Below are 16,467 nucleotides of genomic sequence, written 5' to 3'. Positions count from 1 at the left end.
AACAATTAAAATTTTATTAAAACCTTAAAAAGTAAAAAGTAAAAAAAAAAAAAGACAATTTTGATTTACAACATAAATTGTCTGAAAACTTTGAATTCAGTTACCTGAGCTCCAGTTATTCGAAATTTAGGAATTCTGGATATTAGGATCAATGTCCTGGGGTTTCTCACAGCAATTCGTGGTCATAAAAGTAACAAGAACTCAGATCCAGAGCACGAAAACCTTCTAATCACAGAATTCAGGTAAGCAAATTAAAGATTGCCATCATAATTTTCTCAAGCAATTAAACCACTTCTCTCATACCACTTTTCCTCTCATCAACTGTTTCTATTTTCTGGAGAAAATTGCTGTTTATTTTTAAGCTATAAATATCTATCGGACAGAATTACTGGAATCTATTGAACATTTAAATGTTGATCCGACTCTTCTCAGGTTAATATACTTGTATTCTATGAAATGCTTTGGCACAACAAATTCTGTTTTCAGATAGATATAATTTTTGTGAAAGAATGCAGACCATGGGTGCACGTGTACACAAACTGTTACCAAAGACTTTTTGTCACTTGATTTAAAACAAGTTTAAATTAGTGAAGTACTGGACAAAAATAGAGAATAATTGCTATCTTCCAATATCTCACAGGCTCCAGCTTAAAAAACTGATGAAGCTTGACTGACACACAGGGAAATTACTCTGGTGATAAACCAGATGCCATGGTGAAATATAATCTTATCAAAGTAATGCAACTGAGGTCATTGCTATGGAATTTGATCTCAAAAAAGGGACTAGGGAATGCTAGTTGTAAATAATAATAATATAACTAAAAGTGAAGGCAAACTGCTGTTATAATATCACAAAACCTACATTCATGAATAAAAAATACATCACAACCAAACGTACCAAATATACATTACAACTCTGTGGACCTAGGAATGAAGCTATCAACACTAAATCAAGCTTGAAATCAGGGTGAATATTGATGCCATTTTTTCAGGTTACATTAGCAATCTGCCATACTTAAAGACTGCTAGAAAAAAATAAAGAGTAAATCAGCACTCGCCATCACAGGGAAACATTTCAAGAAAATCTCTGTTCTTCATGCTCTGCTCAGACCAAGTGTAAACATCGCATTTTCATTTTTAAGAATTCCAGTTTTATCTACCTGACATATACTGTCCTTCATTTCTTAGGAAAAGACCTTAGCTGATGTAGCACTGGAAAGTGGAGTGGATTTCAGCTCAGGACTTACTTTAAGAGCTATGTGGACAAGTACAATCTCAGACAATGCTTGTGAAGTTTAAGAGCCCTCAAATTACTTACTCTTTTTTCTACAATAATTGACACTTGCATTTCAGAGCTCCAGGAAATATACTGCATAACTGAATATATTCTAAGGCACTCCTCTCTATTTAACAATGGTAGCCAGGTACAGTATGATTTATTTTAAGGTTGTAAAAATTAGCAGCTTTGGTACTGAATCTTCAAAACACTCTCTTGCTGGAAGCTGTAACACAATTGGTAGCTAATGTTTTCTTGTTAGCAGGTTCTCAGGTCATGCTTTCTACGCCTGCTTCCTTCACAAATGACTTTGCATTAATTATTAAAGGTCTATGGTCTAACTCTACTACCTTTATGTCAAAATTAATCTCATTAGAATCCAGATGATATAAAGAATAAAACTAGAAGAAAGAAATCTTTAGAAGGCAAACTGGCATGAGAAAAAACACTGTCCAAGGAAATTTTTTTTCTTTTTGATAGCAGAAATGAAATCTCAAATAGCAATTACATTCCTAACATCAACTATGATATAAATAAAGAAAATCTGCAAAAGCATACCCTATGTCCTATTTAAGAAATCTCAGAGAAGGATTTATTTGTTTGTTTGGAAAATGGTATTATTTTAAATAAATAAAAATTAAAAATTGTGTTTGATTGTTGCATTCCTTTTGACTTAATATCAGAGAAAGAACTAGCTTTTCTCAGACATAATTTTATGTAAATTTCATGTTCTGTCCAGAAGAAAGCATTTAGTAGCTGTGTTTGAAACACTCTATTCTAGAAATGAATATAAACAGTATCGAAAAATTCAGTGCATATTCTTTAAACTATGAACCTGGTAAATTCACAGATGGATACTTGTTAGTCAATGGCCAATTTATCTGCCAATTTTATTTGCAAGCATAAAGTTTGAGACAAGATAAAGTGCTCTTTTATTCTTTCCTATATAATCCTTTTTATGGTTATGTAAAACTATTTTTTTTAACTTCATTCATGAATAAAACCTACAGATCAAAGATCTGGCTTGTGCCTTCTTTTTAATTTGGGAACTTGGTATACAGTTCCAGGTATTATTAAACTTTTTGAGCTTTGAAAAAACATCCCTAACAGTGTCCAGGGAAGCAAAGTAGCATGTCCTACATGTCTTGCAGTTATCATTCTTAGGAAAGGGCTCACTATCCTAACTATAAACATTTCACAAAGTAATAAAGAACTGTGTTATTAGATCTTATTAGAACTATGTAGAAAAGCTTTAAAAAAATGAGTTATAATAATTGTACACATAAGTTAATGGGAAGCTCTATTTTTCAACTGATCAACTTCCCAGTTATTTTTCAAATGTGGAGTATTACATAAAGAACCCTCTCTGATTACACATTATCTAACCATAGATCCTCTCATGCAGTTCTCGGTTTTCATAAAATGATGACCAAGCACATTGAAAGCAAAAGCAAAATTTGAAATAGACCTTCATGAGTTCCCTACAAAAAAAAAAAAAAAAAAAAAAAAAAATTCAAATATTAAAGTACCTCAAACCTTCCTCACTCAGAAACTAAGCTAATACAGCAATTGGAGGATGAGGTGTAGTCATGTCTTCTTATCGACATGTACATTTTAGCTATCTAAAGTCTCATCACCACAGGTTTCTTAAGGCAAGACAGAGAAACAGTGAGTACCAGAAAGTGCTACATCTGATTTATCTTAGGCACTTAGGATGAGATAAATTACACTGAGAAGGTGCCTTTTGCTCTCCACTGCATACAATAGAAAACTAGAGTTACTAGGTTAGACAACTAACTTTGGATACACAAGTTACAGCAAATGAATCTCACCATAGGCCATAACTGACTGAGAAAAAATTGTGTTTAGTTCCCATCAGATGATTGAAAACTTGTATTTTTCCTTAGAACTTTGTTGTTTTAAAATGGGAAACATATGCTGAATTTTTTAATTCCTAACAAGTATTTTTGCTAAAATTACAACTATGAATGAAACAATAAAATAATTCCTTTATTAAGCAATTAAGTCTTATGATCTTACAATAAAACAGGAAAGAAGAGAATTACTGGATATAGTATGACATTACAAAAGAGACAGCTAAGAAACTGTCTTACGGAGTATCAAAAACAGTGAAAGGAAAATGCAAAAATAGAATGTGCATGATGTTCTATATTTAGTTTTGTGGGTAGGCTCTGAAATCTCCTTTGAGCTGTCTTCTTTGATAATCACTGGTAAGACCAAATTCTGAGGCAATGGTAGGGTGTTCTCAGCAATATTTTTATTTGAGGACTCAAACCAGTCAGTATTCAAAGACAATCTATGAATTTATTATAGTTCTATACCTAAACATCTTCCTTTTACTTTTGGTAACTGAACCTAGATCAAAACACAATTTTGCATCAACTACTTTCAGTATGCCTCCAATTTTATTTTTAATATGAATCCTTGCTAATAACCTTGCACCAGCAGACCTGTCTTGAAGATTGCCCCACTGTTAACATCTTATTTAGCTGTAAGACAGAAATTTGTCTCAAAAAATTATTTCAAACTGAAATATTTTCATACCTCCCTGTATGTCAGCAGTTTTCCAGCTGCATGCCATCACTGCATCTGCAGTGAATCATACAGAATCATCATTTTAAGGAGAGAAGGAATGCTGGACATGTGAGGTATATTCAGATACTGTATTCCAACTATAGTATCAGTGGTTTCTTCAACAACATTAACTATCACACAGGAGCAGTCACATAGCTTCACAGTGGCATAAAACCTTTGAGGCTCCTTTGCAGTGGTTTTTTTTATGTTACAAGGAATAAAAAGTAGGGGAAAAAAGAATGCCGCTTTACTGCTGATCTTATCATCACATGCAAAATATAACAGCATCATGCCCTTAACATTCAACTGCATATCAAGCTAAAACAAAAGTGAAAATTCCATTTAAAAAATTGTAACTGAAATATACATACAATTAGTCAGTAATACCCTTCGGGGGAATTTCAATGGTATTGCCATTGCTAGTTGGGACACATGAAAATTTCTTCTATAGAGCCTTTATTTTTTATGAGACACTACTAGTTTACACTTGCATTGGCAGAAACTGATTGAATAGATCTTTACTTCTTACCATCAACACAGGCTGGCCTTGCTCTTGTTGTACCGGCAATCTGTCCTTTTTTACATGCACAGCGAGCTGTTTGTCGGGCTATAGTCCTTCGGGGCTGACTGCTATCTCTGTCCAAAGTAACAATCTCACATGTACCTGCAGCCAGTTGACCTGGAAAAAGAACCAGCAACAGGTACCAGAGTCACTGAATGCACTACAGGCAATCTATTACAGCCGAATAGAGTCATGGCCCTATGTCACAGCAGACACTCCACAACAAATGGGCAGCCAGCTGATGGATATAATAAAACCGAGATGACATACAATTTTTCTTTGTGGTGGACATATGAAAACCCTGCAAACTGGTTCTGTCAGAAAATGATTATTGTTCTATAAAAGCCAGAGAGCTGAGGTCACACAGGTTACTTTTACTTATGTCGGCTAAGTAAAGGAACAATCTGCTTTTACAGCAATGAAATTTAAATGGTGTGCTCTTTATGTACTTTCAGAAAAGAAACGATAAAGTATACAGAAAACAAAAAGCTTCCCAACATGTCGATTAATATAATAAAGTCTTAACTGCTTTGCGTGTTGTTTTGTGAAAGAAAAAGTCTTTCAAAGTATGCCCATGTTTGACCAGATTGTCGTTCTTTGGCTCTTGCTTCATCTAAACAGTATGAATGAACAGTATGAATGAACAGAACGAACAGTAATTCATTCTCTACCTGACACATATTTGAAGTAGCTGTTCTTTTTTCTTTTACTAAATTTACTATGTAACCATGCTGCAAATGACAGTAAAATGATACTGTCTTGTTAGGTCAGTAACATTGTTTGCTTTTCATTGACTTCTCCAATATATGTAGCTTTTCCTGAACACTAAGGAAATCCAGGACAACTAATTCTGAATTTGAACCATGCTATGAGAGGCAAAACAAAAAGTTGCAAAAAATTCTTTTATAAATAATATTAGTCTGAAACAAATGTTATACATTTAAAATGATGCACTTCCTCTGGTGCAACCAATAGTAGGCTACTACTATACAAAAATATTATCTTTTACAAGCAAGAAAGATACATTATTGAATTTCAGTGCATAGCAAGACTGAAAAAAAATCCCAGCTATCACTTTGCATTACATATCATTTCTGGATTTTATGGTACAGTAGTAAATATATTTTTTACTGGCTTTTGTCTTTGTAGGCAATGAATTATAAACCTTCAAATGAATGTGTGCAAAAATATACCTGCAAATCACATGCTTATTATATTTTGTTTTCATAAAAAAATAAGATTGGAACAAATGCAATATTGTATTTATAAAAAAGTTATGCAGTTTAAATAATATTAACAATAAATTATTTTTATACTGTTGAAATACTGAAAAATAATGAGACAAAAAGCAGAAATTCTAAATCTATATTAACATAAAAATTAAAAAAACCCACAAAAACTGAGACATATATGAATAGCATTTAATAAGTATAAAAGTGTAATGACATTTCTGTATATTGCATTTTTTCCATTCAGAATACAAGTTTACCCAATATATTCTTCTCAGAACAGTTTATGATGCTTTCAGTTGTGTGGATAATGTTTTGAAACTGTCAGAATAGCAAAATATTGTAGGCTGTCAACAGCATTGTGACTGGTTCACTGCTAAACCACCTAAATTTTATGTTGCTGTGACTCCTACACTGCAGTGAATTACAACATGCTAAAACTGAGGATCTCAAAGGTGAATATGGAACAAGGTACTCTGCAAATTCATGCAAATATACTACATATATGTAATTAATATACATTAGGCATTTATAAATACAGATATGATATTCACAATAGTGAACACTATCAACATAGTGTTTAATGGCTGCTGGCAACTAGCCTTATGAGCTATGGTCAATCCTGGGTTTCTCCTCTTTTCCTGTTAATAAAAACACCTTAGGATAAACATACTGATGAGAGGATTTTTATTCTATTATATGCTGGTTTTTTCTTTGTTTCCTCTGGAATCTTGGATTAGAACGTAAAGGTTTCACAAGAAAGAAAGTGGCACATGATTTTCCACATAAGGACAAGGGAAATCCAGTTACACTGAAACATCTTGAATTGACAAAAAAAGTATTCTTTTTTCCTCCATCGCTAATATATTTCATTCTGGGTTACAGGAGACATACTGCTCCCAAGGAATACAGCTGTCTTAGAAGATCATGTAAAAAAGACATAATCAGAGGTGTATTTAGATCCCGACCCCTTAGGCATTTGAACATCATGATTATGGTCCTGCATTGAGAATAGAAATTGAATGGAAACCAAAGAAAAAGTGGAAATATAAACATGGAATTTGTAAAGGTTCTTGAGAGTATGGGTTGCCATATTCTCCACTATCTGTAAGTCTTCATACCATTGTTGCTTTTATTAAAAGATATGATAAATCACATAATCTAGGTGAACCATTACATAAAATCTCATTTCAGAGGAAAGGAACCAGTTTTACAGCACAGTGGAGAGAAAAAGAACAAGGAAGCTTTATGTCAGGATAATTTGTGAAGGCAAAAAAACTTTCTAGGAAATGTAAGCAGTGACTATCAATAAGAATGCTTATAGATAACATTTTCTGCTTTTGGACCTGTCCAGTTTTAGTTATGCATAGGTTCATTTTGAGCCAGCTGGGCTATTTGTTATGATTGTTTTCAGCTGTTTATTTTGTTTAGAGATAATTTCTTCCAGGCATATTAACCTCATTTTTTGATGAATTCTGAAAACTGGGATACCTAAATGAGAGCAACTGCTACACAAAGACAATGTCACACTGCCTTTCAAGGAATTTTGTACAGCTATTAAAAGCAAGGGAAAATTGGAAAGATTTTTAAAACATTTCATAGTTTTTTGGGTTTTTTTTAAAGATAATTTCTCTGTTGCCATTCTTGCTTCTATAGCAGAAGAAAACTAAAAAGTTATTGTAGAGCTGCAGCAGCTCTTCCCACATATATGACATAAATGCTTCCTGGTCCTTGTGTCAGAGGGTGCAAAGATTGCAAGTATATTGAGCACTGCAACATAGCGTACATCCACAGTTACTTGGCTTTAGATGGCTGTAAAGCATGAAAAGTATTAGTTAGGTTATGGAGGCCCATCTCCAGAGAGAAAATGATCCTGTTGTAAAGCATGTTCTTTGTCTCTCATTAAGTAGAGGGTAAGTGTACTGGCATACCTTACTTAGATGACGTGTATGTTACTTTTGCTTTTTAAGAATTTAATCTAGAAATGTAAGGTACAAAATTAATAAGGAACAAAAGGAATAGACTCCTTGGAAGTACCAAGTTTCAAGAATTAGGATAGCTTTCATTTTCAGGGAAATTAACAGTGACCTCTTTCAAAGATATTAATGAAAAAAAGGCTATTCAGCTGTAAGCCTCTGAACAGTCTCCACTCCTAATCACAGAGAAGAAATCTCAAGGCAGCAACGGGTGGAGTTTCACTGGAGCTTTTCCAGTTGAGAGATTAAGAGCCACAGTCTATGGAACAGTCATAAAGACTCCATATTTTTAGTAGATCATACTTATGTACAGAAAGCAATTCACCACCTTCCAGTCCGAATGAGATAATCTTGGGGGGAAAAAAAAAAATCAAGCAACATTAGAGAACTCTGATTCATTCTAACCTTTTGTGAAAGTTTTTCTTCCAAGAAAAAAAATGTATTTTTAAATTATTTTATGGACCAAGCATACAGATTGTTTCAGAGTTACCATCATTCAGTTTTCCAAGTAAGTGGGTCTTTCTTTGTTGTTGTTATTGTTTTAATAATATTTTATATATATAAATATTTTATACTTTATAAATATTTATTTTGTAAGTTTATTTTAGTAATTAAGACCTCACTGAAAGTTACTTGATTTTGTGTTGCCACCATCTGGTTACTAAAGAGAGAAAAGGTTCAGGTTCTTTAATGCTCTTCTATAATGTTGTACTGCATTCTTAAAATGCTAGTTGATACATCCCCTCTCTCTTCCACCACAAACACACATGTTTCTGCATGGAATTCTTTCAGGGAAAAGGAAAACTACAGGATTCTGAATTAAAGATGTAAGTCAAAATAAACTAAAACCAAAACCAAAACACCCCACAACAGTTAAAATTCCAAATACAACAGGGTTAGTCTTTTTGCTTCTAGCTTGCACCCATGGACTTGTTTACAGCAATTGCTGTACTCAGCACCTATTTCACTTTTTTCTGAATGAAGTAATTGTGATCAGTTCTGAAACTGCTTTCTGTGACACTTTCATGGAATTTTGTAGGAATCAGTGAGTTTAGGTACATATATTTAGCAAACAGTGCAGGAAATATCTCAAGGTAAAACAATTATATTTTTAAAACTTCTTTAGTACTTACATTCTTGAAAGAGAAGAGTATATTATTGAAAAGTTAAAATGAAATGGCATTTTTTATGCATATTACTAAGAGTCCTCTGTCAACTGTAAGCCACTGCTGAAAGAACAAAGATTTTGAAAGATCTGTATTGTCTACCATAGGTAAAACCCTCAAATAGTAAATATTTTTGTATTACATAGAGGGTACTTGGGATAATATTTTAATATTCTGTGGAGGAAAATATTTCTGTTCTCTAATAGAAAATAAAATCTACCTAATCCACACTGATTACAGCAAGCAAGTTATAGATATTATGAATTCTTAATTTATGCATGCTGGAAGGCTGAAGACTTTCCCTCAAATTCATTTAAAGAAATAAAATCAGATGACGAACTCATTTTTTCTGTGGGTACAATGAAAATAAAACTTGATCTAAATATATGAGTCTTTCCAGGGTTTTAGATTTCATGCTCATCCAGAAAATCTTCTTCTGAATCGTACATGCAGGCTTATATTATAGTTTCAGTGAACAATTTTTTCATGCATCACCAATTTGATGCCTAGCAACACAAGCTCTTTTAGTTCAAAATGCTTCAAGTTAGATGTTATTAAAATTCTTGGCTAGATTCAGATACTCTTTTGTCAGTGAACACAATGCAGGAGTTGTTTCAAAATCAGATCATAGGAATACATTCAGTAGTTTTCTATTACAATATTGAAGTCTTTCTGACAACAGAGCCATGCCAACTCCTGCGAAGAGCTGAACATCAAGAATTCCTACTGAAATAAAAGGGAACTTAAGTACTTAGTGTCATTCATGATTTGCAGCTTGACGTTAACTTGAGTAACAAACATTTAAACATCTTTCAATTAAATATTTAAGTGGAATTTGGAATTTTGTATGTCATATACCCTTCCTCAAAGAAAATGTCCTGAAAGAAGATCTCTTACACTGAACATTATCCAATTTCAGACAGTCCTATTACCTTTTCTTTTTCAATTTTTAGCTCAGAACAAGAGAGATTATGGCAAGGAATTGGTTTGCCCCAAAGAACCACACTCACTTTTAAGGTACAACAGCAAAATTTGTGGAAATCTAACTAGTATAAAATAAGAAAAAGCAACTCCTACAAAGCTTCTGAAAAAAAAAGTATTTAATCTAAAGTAACAGACCAGAATTGGCTCAGCATCTGTAACTCAATATGGGAAAAACCTGTTCAAATTAATCAGCACAATTTCAGAATAACTATCAAACAAGAACATTGTTTCAATCTTAATTTATGCAATACAAGGGAATTTCAATTTTTTAATAGAATATATTCATGTAAATACACTATTTCCCTCTTCTGTTACTAAAAAGCATTTGTTTCCAATATGTTTCACGTATCATTTAGGACCTTGTATCTTTCTGTTGAAACAAACGTAGCTGTTTAAGTAACAGACTACACAAAGCAATTCTTCATGCTAGTACAGTTAGACAACTAGTCTTTACCAGTTTTTCTTGAGGGTATGATTATGCTGTCAGTAGAAGAAGACAGGATCAATGTCACTGTCTGAAACAAAAAGTAACTAATCTGGATAATCCAGATTTACCAGTGTAACCCCCAGGTGCCAAACAGCAGACCAAATTTTTCAAAACTTTCCATAGATTTACTTCATTACAGGTTCAGAGCTATAGCTGGCTGGAATCAACCTTACCATGTGACCTCTGTAGCTTCTCAATCTTAAAAGGAGTGGTTCTGGATTTTAGTGGTAGAAAAGAAGAGAATTTGTCTCCAAAGATGTGGTTTTAGTGCTCATTTTATGAAGGAAAACTCACTGTAGAACCCAGTTAAGTAAAACTTATGAATAACTAGAGAAAAATATGATGAATGCTTTCTCATTTTAAGAGTCAGTTTAAGTATTTTCAGAGTTCCACTGCAATGAAACAGTACATTATGTCCCCTTAGTAATTACTAATCTTATTGCAATTTTCAGAATACCACTTAGCCATCTCAAGCACATAAACAGCACAGACATTAGGAGGACAGGAAAATAGCTTTCAGCCCTTACATTCTGGAATAAGCAGTAAATTTTAATTAAGATAGATCCTACTCTTCTAAATAGTTGCACAGGAAAGACAATAGCGTCTGTGGAGATTCAAGATACATTCAGGACCCATTTTGAGATTTCTTTTTTCCCCAGATAAGACTAATTCCCTAACTTATTGCACCTGATACTGCTATTGTACATAATTGCTTAATATTTTGTTGTATAATTATGAATAATTTCCCCTAAATCTTACTATTAACAATGTAACAGAAAGTAAAATAAATGTAAAACCAAAGTTCAGTAAAAACAAACTTCAAGATCTAAGTTTCTGAAGGCAGTTCTCAAACAGAATTGGTACAAAGGGGAATTCCAGACCAGAAAAGGTTTGAAAAATCAAGTCAAGAACGTATAAATACATGTGGAAGCAAGGTATTTATGTATATGAACCTAATCCTAAATAAATTTTCCTATATTTGGTACACTATAAAAAGTATTTATACTGATCCCATGGTTTTAGGAGATGGCAATGTAATTTCTCAAATTCCTATATAATCTCAGGTCAAAACTGATGTATTTGATATGCTGCAGTTTGCTAAAAAGAAAGAAAAAGAAAACCACACCTGAAGTACAGTATTGAGAGAGAAATTTATGCCAGGGCTGTGAGGGCTACAATAGGCCTCGCTGTCCCTGCCCTGCACACCCTGCCCACAGCCCAGGACCCCATTCCAGCCCCCCAGGGCCATCAGCCCCTGCCCCAGTGAGGCCGCAGCACGGCTGGTCTCCAGCGCCCCACAGCCTGCCCTGCCTGGCCCTGTGCCCTGCCAAGCCAGGCCCATTCCTGGGCCCATGGCCCGGCCTAGCTTTGGCCTGGCCCCAGGGAGGTGACTGGCGCCTGGGGCTGGGGCTGCCTCGGTGCCTCCGTGGTTGCCAGGCTGTGCCCTGCTGGGTCTCCTGGGGAGGATCTCACTGATGCCAGCATGGAGATGGGAAATCCATCAATCTGCAGCACCAGGAAAGCCAGTGACCCTTGCACCCCTCACTTCAGTGACAGAGATCAGAGCTTCCACCTTTGAGAAATATCTTTAATGCATATTCATGCAAAAATCAACCAAATGAATCCCATTAATGTTGATTTCATGAATATTACAGAAATACCCCCCCAGTCTAGTAATTTCTGGGGTTTTGTATTGAGTTTCCATGTCTCATTTTGGATAGTGACCTAAAAGCAAACCTTACAAATATGGAAATCATATAATTGATGCTACCAAAATTAAGTAGACATGACAAGGCATTTAAGTCCTATCTCTTTAAGTAAGTTCTACCTCTGTGTAAGTCAGTGTGAACTGCAAATCACAGCTACACAGAACTCCTCCAAGGAGGACCTGCAGCTCTGAGGGCCTCCTGTTCACTCCTCTTCATGCAGGTTTAGTTAATTGCTTCTGGAGGCCTCTTTTGGTTACAAAAAGTGCGTGAATTCAGGATTAAACAAAGTTATGCTTATTTGCATAAATTGGGAAGTGGCTGTAACTCTACTATCTTAAAAATATTTAAGACTGTTAAAAAAAAGAAAAAGAAGAAAAACACCCTTGCATGTCTTTACCAGCCTCTACATGTAAAATAAACCTAGTCTGTTTATAAAACAAACAGAATAGCCATAGGGGGGAAAATGTTATTAGAAGGATGCGGATATTTCTCTTGAGAAAGACAGGAATAAAAAGCACAGGTTTGTCTAAAAAGCTACTGACATTTGTTGGAGCCAGAAGCTGTATGTCAGGAAGGAACAAGTCTGTTGTGTTAGCAAAATATGTCACTGCAGGGAGCATGAAATCAGTTTGAAGGAACATGCAGATAAAGTCATATATCAGAAGTAGATATAATATAGCAGCACAGGTAAAAAGTGTTTTTAACTTCTCAGGTTTTCCTTTTTATAGTCAAACTAGAATGACTTGAAAACTATTTACATATGCAACACAGCCTTTAAAAAGGCATCAAACAAGTGACCTTCCTACTGGTATCATGATCTGCACTGCAAGATCCTGGGCTCAACAGCAGATTTGAGGCAAAATTTGGTCCGGTAGGGGTCATGTGGGAAAGGAGGATCACTATGCTGAAATTCTGTTTTGTTAGATCCTGTCAATATGTCTTAGTCCTTAAACTGCAGAAATAATAACCCCAGATTTCTAATTACCATCCACCAGGAAGTAAGTTATATCCTACGCAACAAGAACTGTGTTATTACTCTGTGCCTGTGACAGGTTTGAAAACCTGCAGAACAAAGCATGCAGCTGAAAACAACTGCTACCTAACAATATCCAGCCTTGTTAACATGCCATATGCTAACTCACAGCTATGAATGAATAAAACTTTCAAATGATGGCAATTTTCTGTCATTTTTGTAGGACAAATGTGATCACACTAAATTATCCACGTACTCTTAGCAAACCTAAATAATTTATTTAAAATAAGCCTGTTTATTTTGGCTACTGCCAAAATAACTACTACTCTTCCCTTTTTGCAAAAGCCTATGATGCAAAAATTCATCTGCTTTCTAGTGATGGCACTGTGATGCAGTCGTTTTTTTGGTAATCTAGCTGGTAGGTTTAACCTGAAATCACTAGATAATAGGGAAAGTTATAGTAGCCAGTGTCATTCTTTTCCCATTTTTTTCACGGAAAGAGTCCATAAACATTCTCCGTAAAAAAATATAGTCTCTCAAGACTTTGTACTCTGTGGTACTGCACTTACCGAGAACATATAGGTACAACAGCTCACACATAACCACAGGGAAATATAAACTTATCTTAGTAATACTGCAAAAGTAACCACTGAAAAATGGAGACACTGAAGTAGCACAGTACCCATATCCAAGAAGGAAACATGTTTCAACAATTTTGAATGTCTTACTACACCTGAGAAGAAATAATCCCACTGAATAATATATGACATTAATTAGAAATATTATGGACAAACCCAAATCAGGGTTTGATGTTGAGAATCTTGAGCAGACAAAGGACCATCAGGTCCAAAGCTTCAACAGGCAGAATTTGCACCTCTTGAAGTGCCTCTCTCTCTGCAGTGACTGTAAAGGAATTTTATGGTGCATTGGTTCGGTTAAACTGTGTGCTAGCATGAATTCTCAAATCAAGCACATCATAAGGACCAGAATAGAACGGCATGTATCTGCTGCGTCTGCTGTTTCCTCTTGCTTAGCCCTCAGAGTTTCATTACTGATCATACAAGAACAGTGCAATGTTCCTCAGTGGTACCACAGCTCCCCATGTTTACTGCATGGAGCAATGAAGTCCCTTATTTAGGTGCTACGCTGAGCACATGGATAGATTTAGCACAAAAACCCCACTATTGCTGGTACATCATTGGGGTTTTTAGACAATTACATTGACTTAAAAAATACAGATGTAGAATGCTAAATAAAGATATCTTTTCTGTTAGACTAATACCAAACTTCAGCACCAACTAGAAGAAGTGAACTTGACAGGCTCCTTAACTGATAGATTTGAGTGATGGCTTTCATTTTAAAGGTTTGTCTGGGAACAGTGCTATACGCAAGTGTGACAGAGAAGCATGAGTATGCTGGCTATTATTCTCAGCTGTTCTACAGATTTGGAGGAGTGATTTTCTATCTGGGCCAGCTTCACTGCTGCATTTTCCATTTTTATCCATTTTGCTCAAAATGACTTATGAAACAGGTGCATGCTGAAACTAAAAGTTTTCATGGATGAAATCCATGATTTTTATATCCTCATTTCTAGTCCTTCAAGAAGATAACCATTTATGGGATAAGATTTTCTTTTGCACAGCTCAGAGAAGGGTGACAGCAAAAGAGGTTTTAAGTTGCTCACATATATCCAAGGCTGCCCAAAGACAGTGCAGTGAACAAGGACTACAGTCATCCCACCCACCTTTACAAATCAGTAAAGGATTCAAGATTAGAGACGTACACAATACCTCTTCCTGTGTCCCATTTATCAGGAACAATGTCTTCCATTTACACAACTAAGTGTTCAATCACCGGAAACTTCACAACATCAATTATTTCACCTCTACATCGTATAGAGGGGCTTATGCTCAAAGAAGATATATGTCATCTATGTTCACATCAGATGTAGAATTAATCTCAAGATACTGAAAAGCTGAAAACATTTTAAGTGTACAAATCCATTCTGTGCTAGACTTAGCAGCTGTAAAATAGACACAAAACTACCAACAGAAGAAAACTTCAAGGTATGTGTTCATACCATAGAAGGTAATGTTAAAAAGTCTTTACACTGATGACCTTTTAAAAAACTTTAAATTAACCTTTTTATTATTATTATTCCCTCTGTAACAAGGTCCATCTTTTTATGTACTGCTTATCAGTTTTACTAGCTCATAAAATGTTAAATTACGCTATCAATTTCACAATGAATGACTAATAAATAATACTTCCTCAGATCAAGGTCCTTAATAAAAAGGAATGAAAATGAGGCCTATCTCTGTTTTACACAGCGTTTTGATGAACTAAGTTTACTATTACTCACAGTGTACCATCCTGAAATATGCTTCCTAAAACATAGAATAGACTGCAGTTTCCTAAACACAAAAAATGTGCACCTACGTAAGTAGACACACACACATATATGCATAGACATATACTTCACAGAAGGATGTGTTGTACTATATGACCTTGAAGTTGAAGATGATTCAAATGTATTGCTTCTCATATTGATCATAAGATATAAGAAATTTGCCAAGATCTTTCACAATAGCTATTATACCAATACCGCAGAGTGAATCAGTAAGTCTGTTCTTTATGATACCATAGTCAGTGGATGCAATATTTTTACTCTACAATATATAGCTTAGTCCAACACAGAGAAAATTTCAAAGCAGAAACTACCTGTGTGAGAATAATTCCCACTGATTTCTAAGGGAATGCCATACGCAGAAAAAATATCAGGTCCAAGTCTGACATTGGCTATGCTTTGCATTGTTTGTTCTCAACTACTTACTAGAACTTTAACATCACAAAATTGACTGCAGTAAGTTTTTCAGTTTTCTGACTGTGTCTGGTGAGTGACACTAAATTAACCTCGCAAATTTGGGACTAAGTGTATCATAAATCATCATAAACTATAACCCATATTTCATCAGTTAAATCTCTAAGAAGAAAAAACTCAGAATGTGTGAGATTTGATCCACTCCATGGATCACACTGAAGCAGCATTGACCAGAAGCTCTCTGGTGCAGAGGACAACATGAAAGCTGTCAGGTTAAAGAGCATGGAGCATAACTAAGTCCTGCTCCTCATCTAGAGGAAATGCTGGAAGAGAGCTGTTAACATTATGGAGAAGCTTTAACATTTTCTGCCTTCCTTCTGGTGAATATATTTAAGTTGTTTAGGTCAGTGATACTGATACTGTGTTTCTGTGGTAATGGCATGTAGGCAGGAGAAATTATAAAATTCATGGACAGGAGAATGATCCCACAGGAATGAGTAAGAAAGCAGCAAAGAGAGATCTATTGAATTAATGTTTGCGCTCACCATATGTAATAAAACTGGAATGATATCAAGCAATTAATGTACATATATAAGATATACATGGTCATGTTGACCACTTATGGTCTGCCCTTCTTATTTTAATTTTCCCAATGGCAATATAACAGCTTGAATGAAAACTGAGGATAA

At 34.8% G+C, this 16,467-nt stretch overlaps 1 protein-coding gene across 6 annotated transcripts in view; it reads right to left on the bottom strand.

The window, feature by feature from the left end:
- TAFA5 (TAFA chemokine like family member 5) overlaps window positions 1-16,467 on the bottom strand; it is a 458,203-nt gene that overhangs the window by 199,129 nt on the left and 242,607 nt on the right. For all 6 annotated transcript variants that reach the window (XR_012629139.1, XR_012629140.1, XR_012629141.1 and 3 more), the window contains one exon: window positions 4,401-4,550. Coding sequence is in view for 1 of the 6 variants with exons in the window: in XM_074870054.1 (XP_074726155.1) it covers window positions 4,401-4,550 (150 nt within the window). In the remaining 5 variants the exon portion in view is untranslated. The remainder of the gene's footprint in view (window positions 1-4,400; window positions 4,551-16,467) is intronic.

Source organism: Strix uralensis, chromosome 5 (assembly GCF_047716275.1).
Source record: "Strix uralensis isolate ZFMK-TIS-50842 chromosome 5, bStrUra1, whole genome shotgun sequence".
Classification (NCBI taxonomy): Eukaryota; Metazoa; Chordata; class Aves; order Strigiformes; family Strigidae; genus Strix; species Strix uralensis.
Note: the sequence above shows the minus strand (reverse complement) of the source record. Positions and strands in the feature narration are given on the sequence as shown.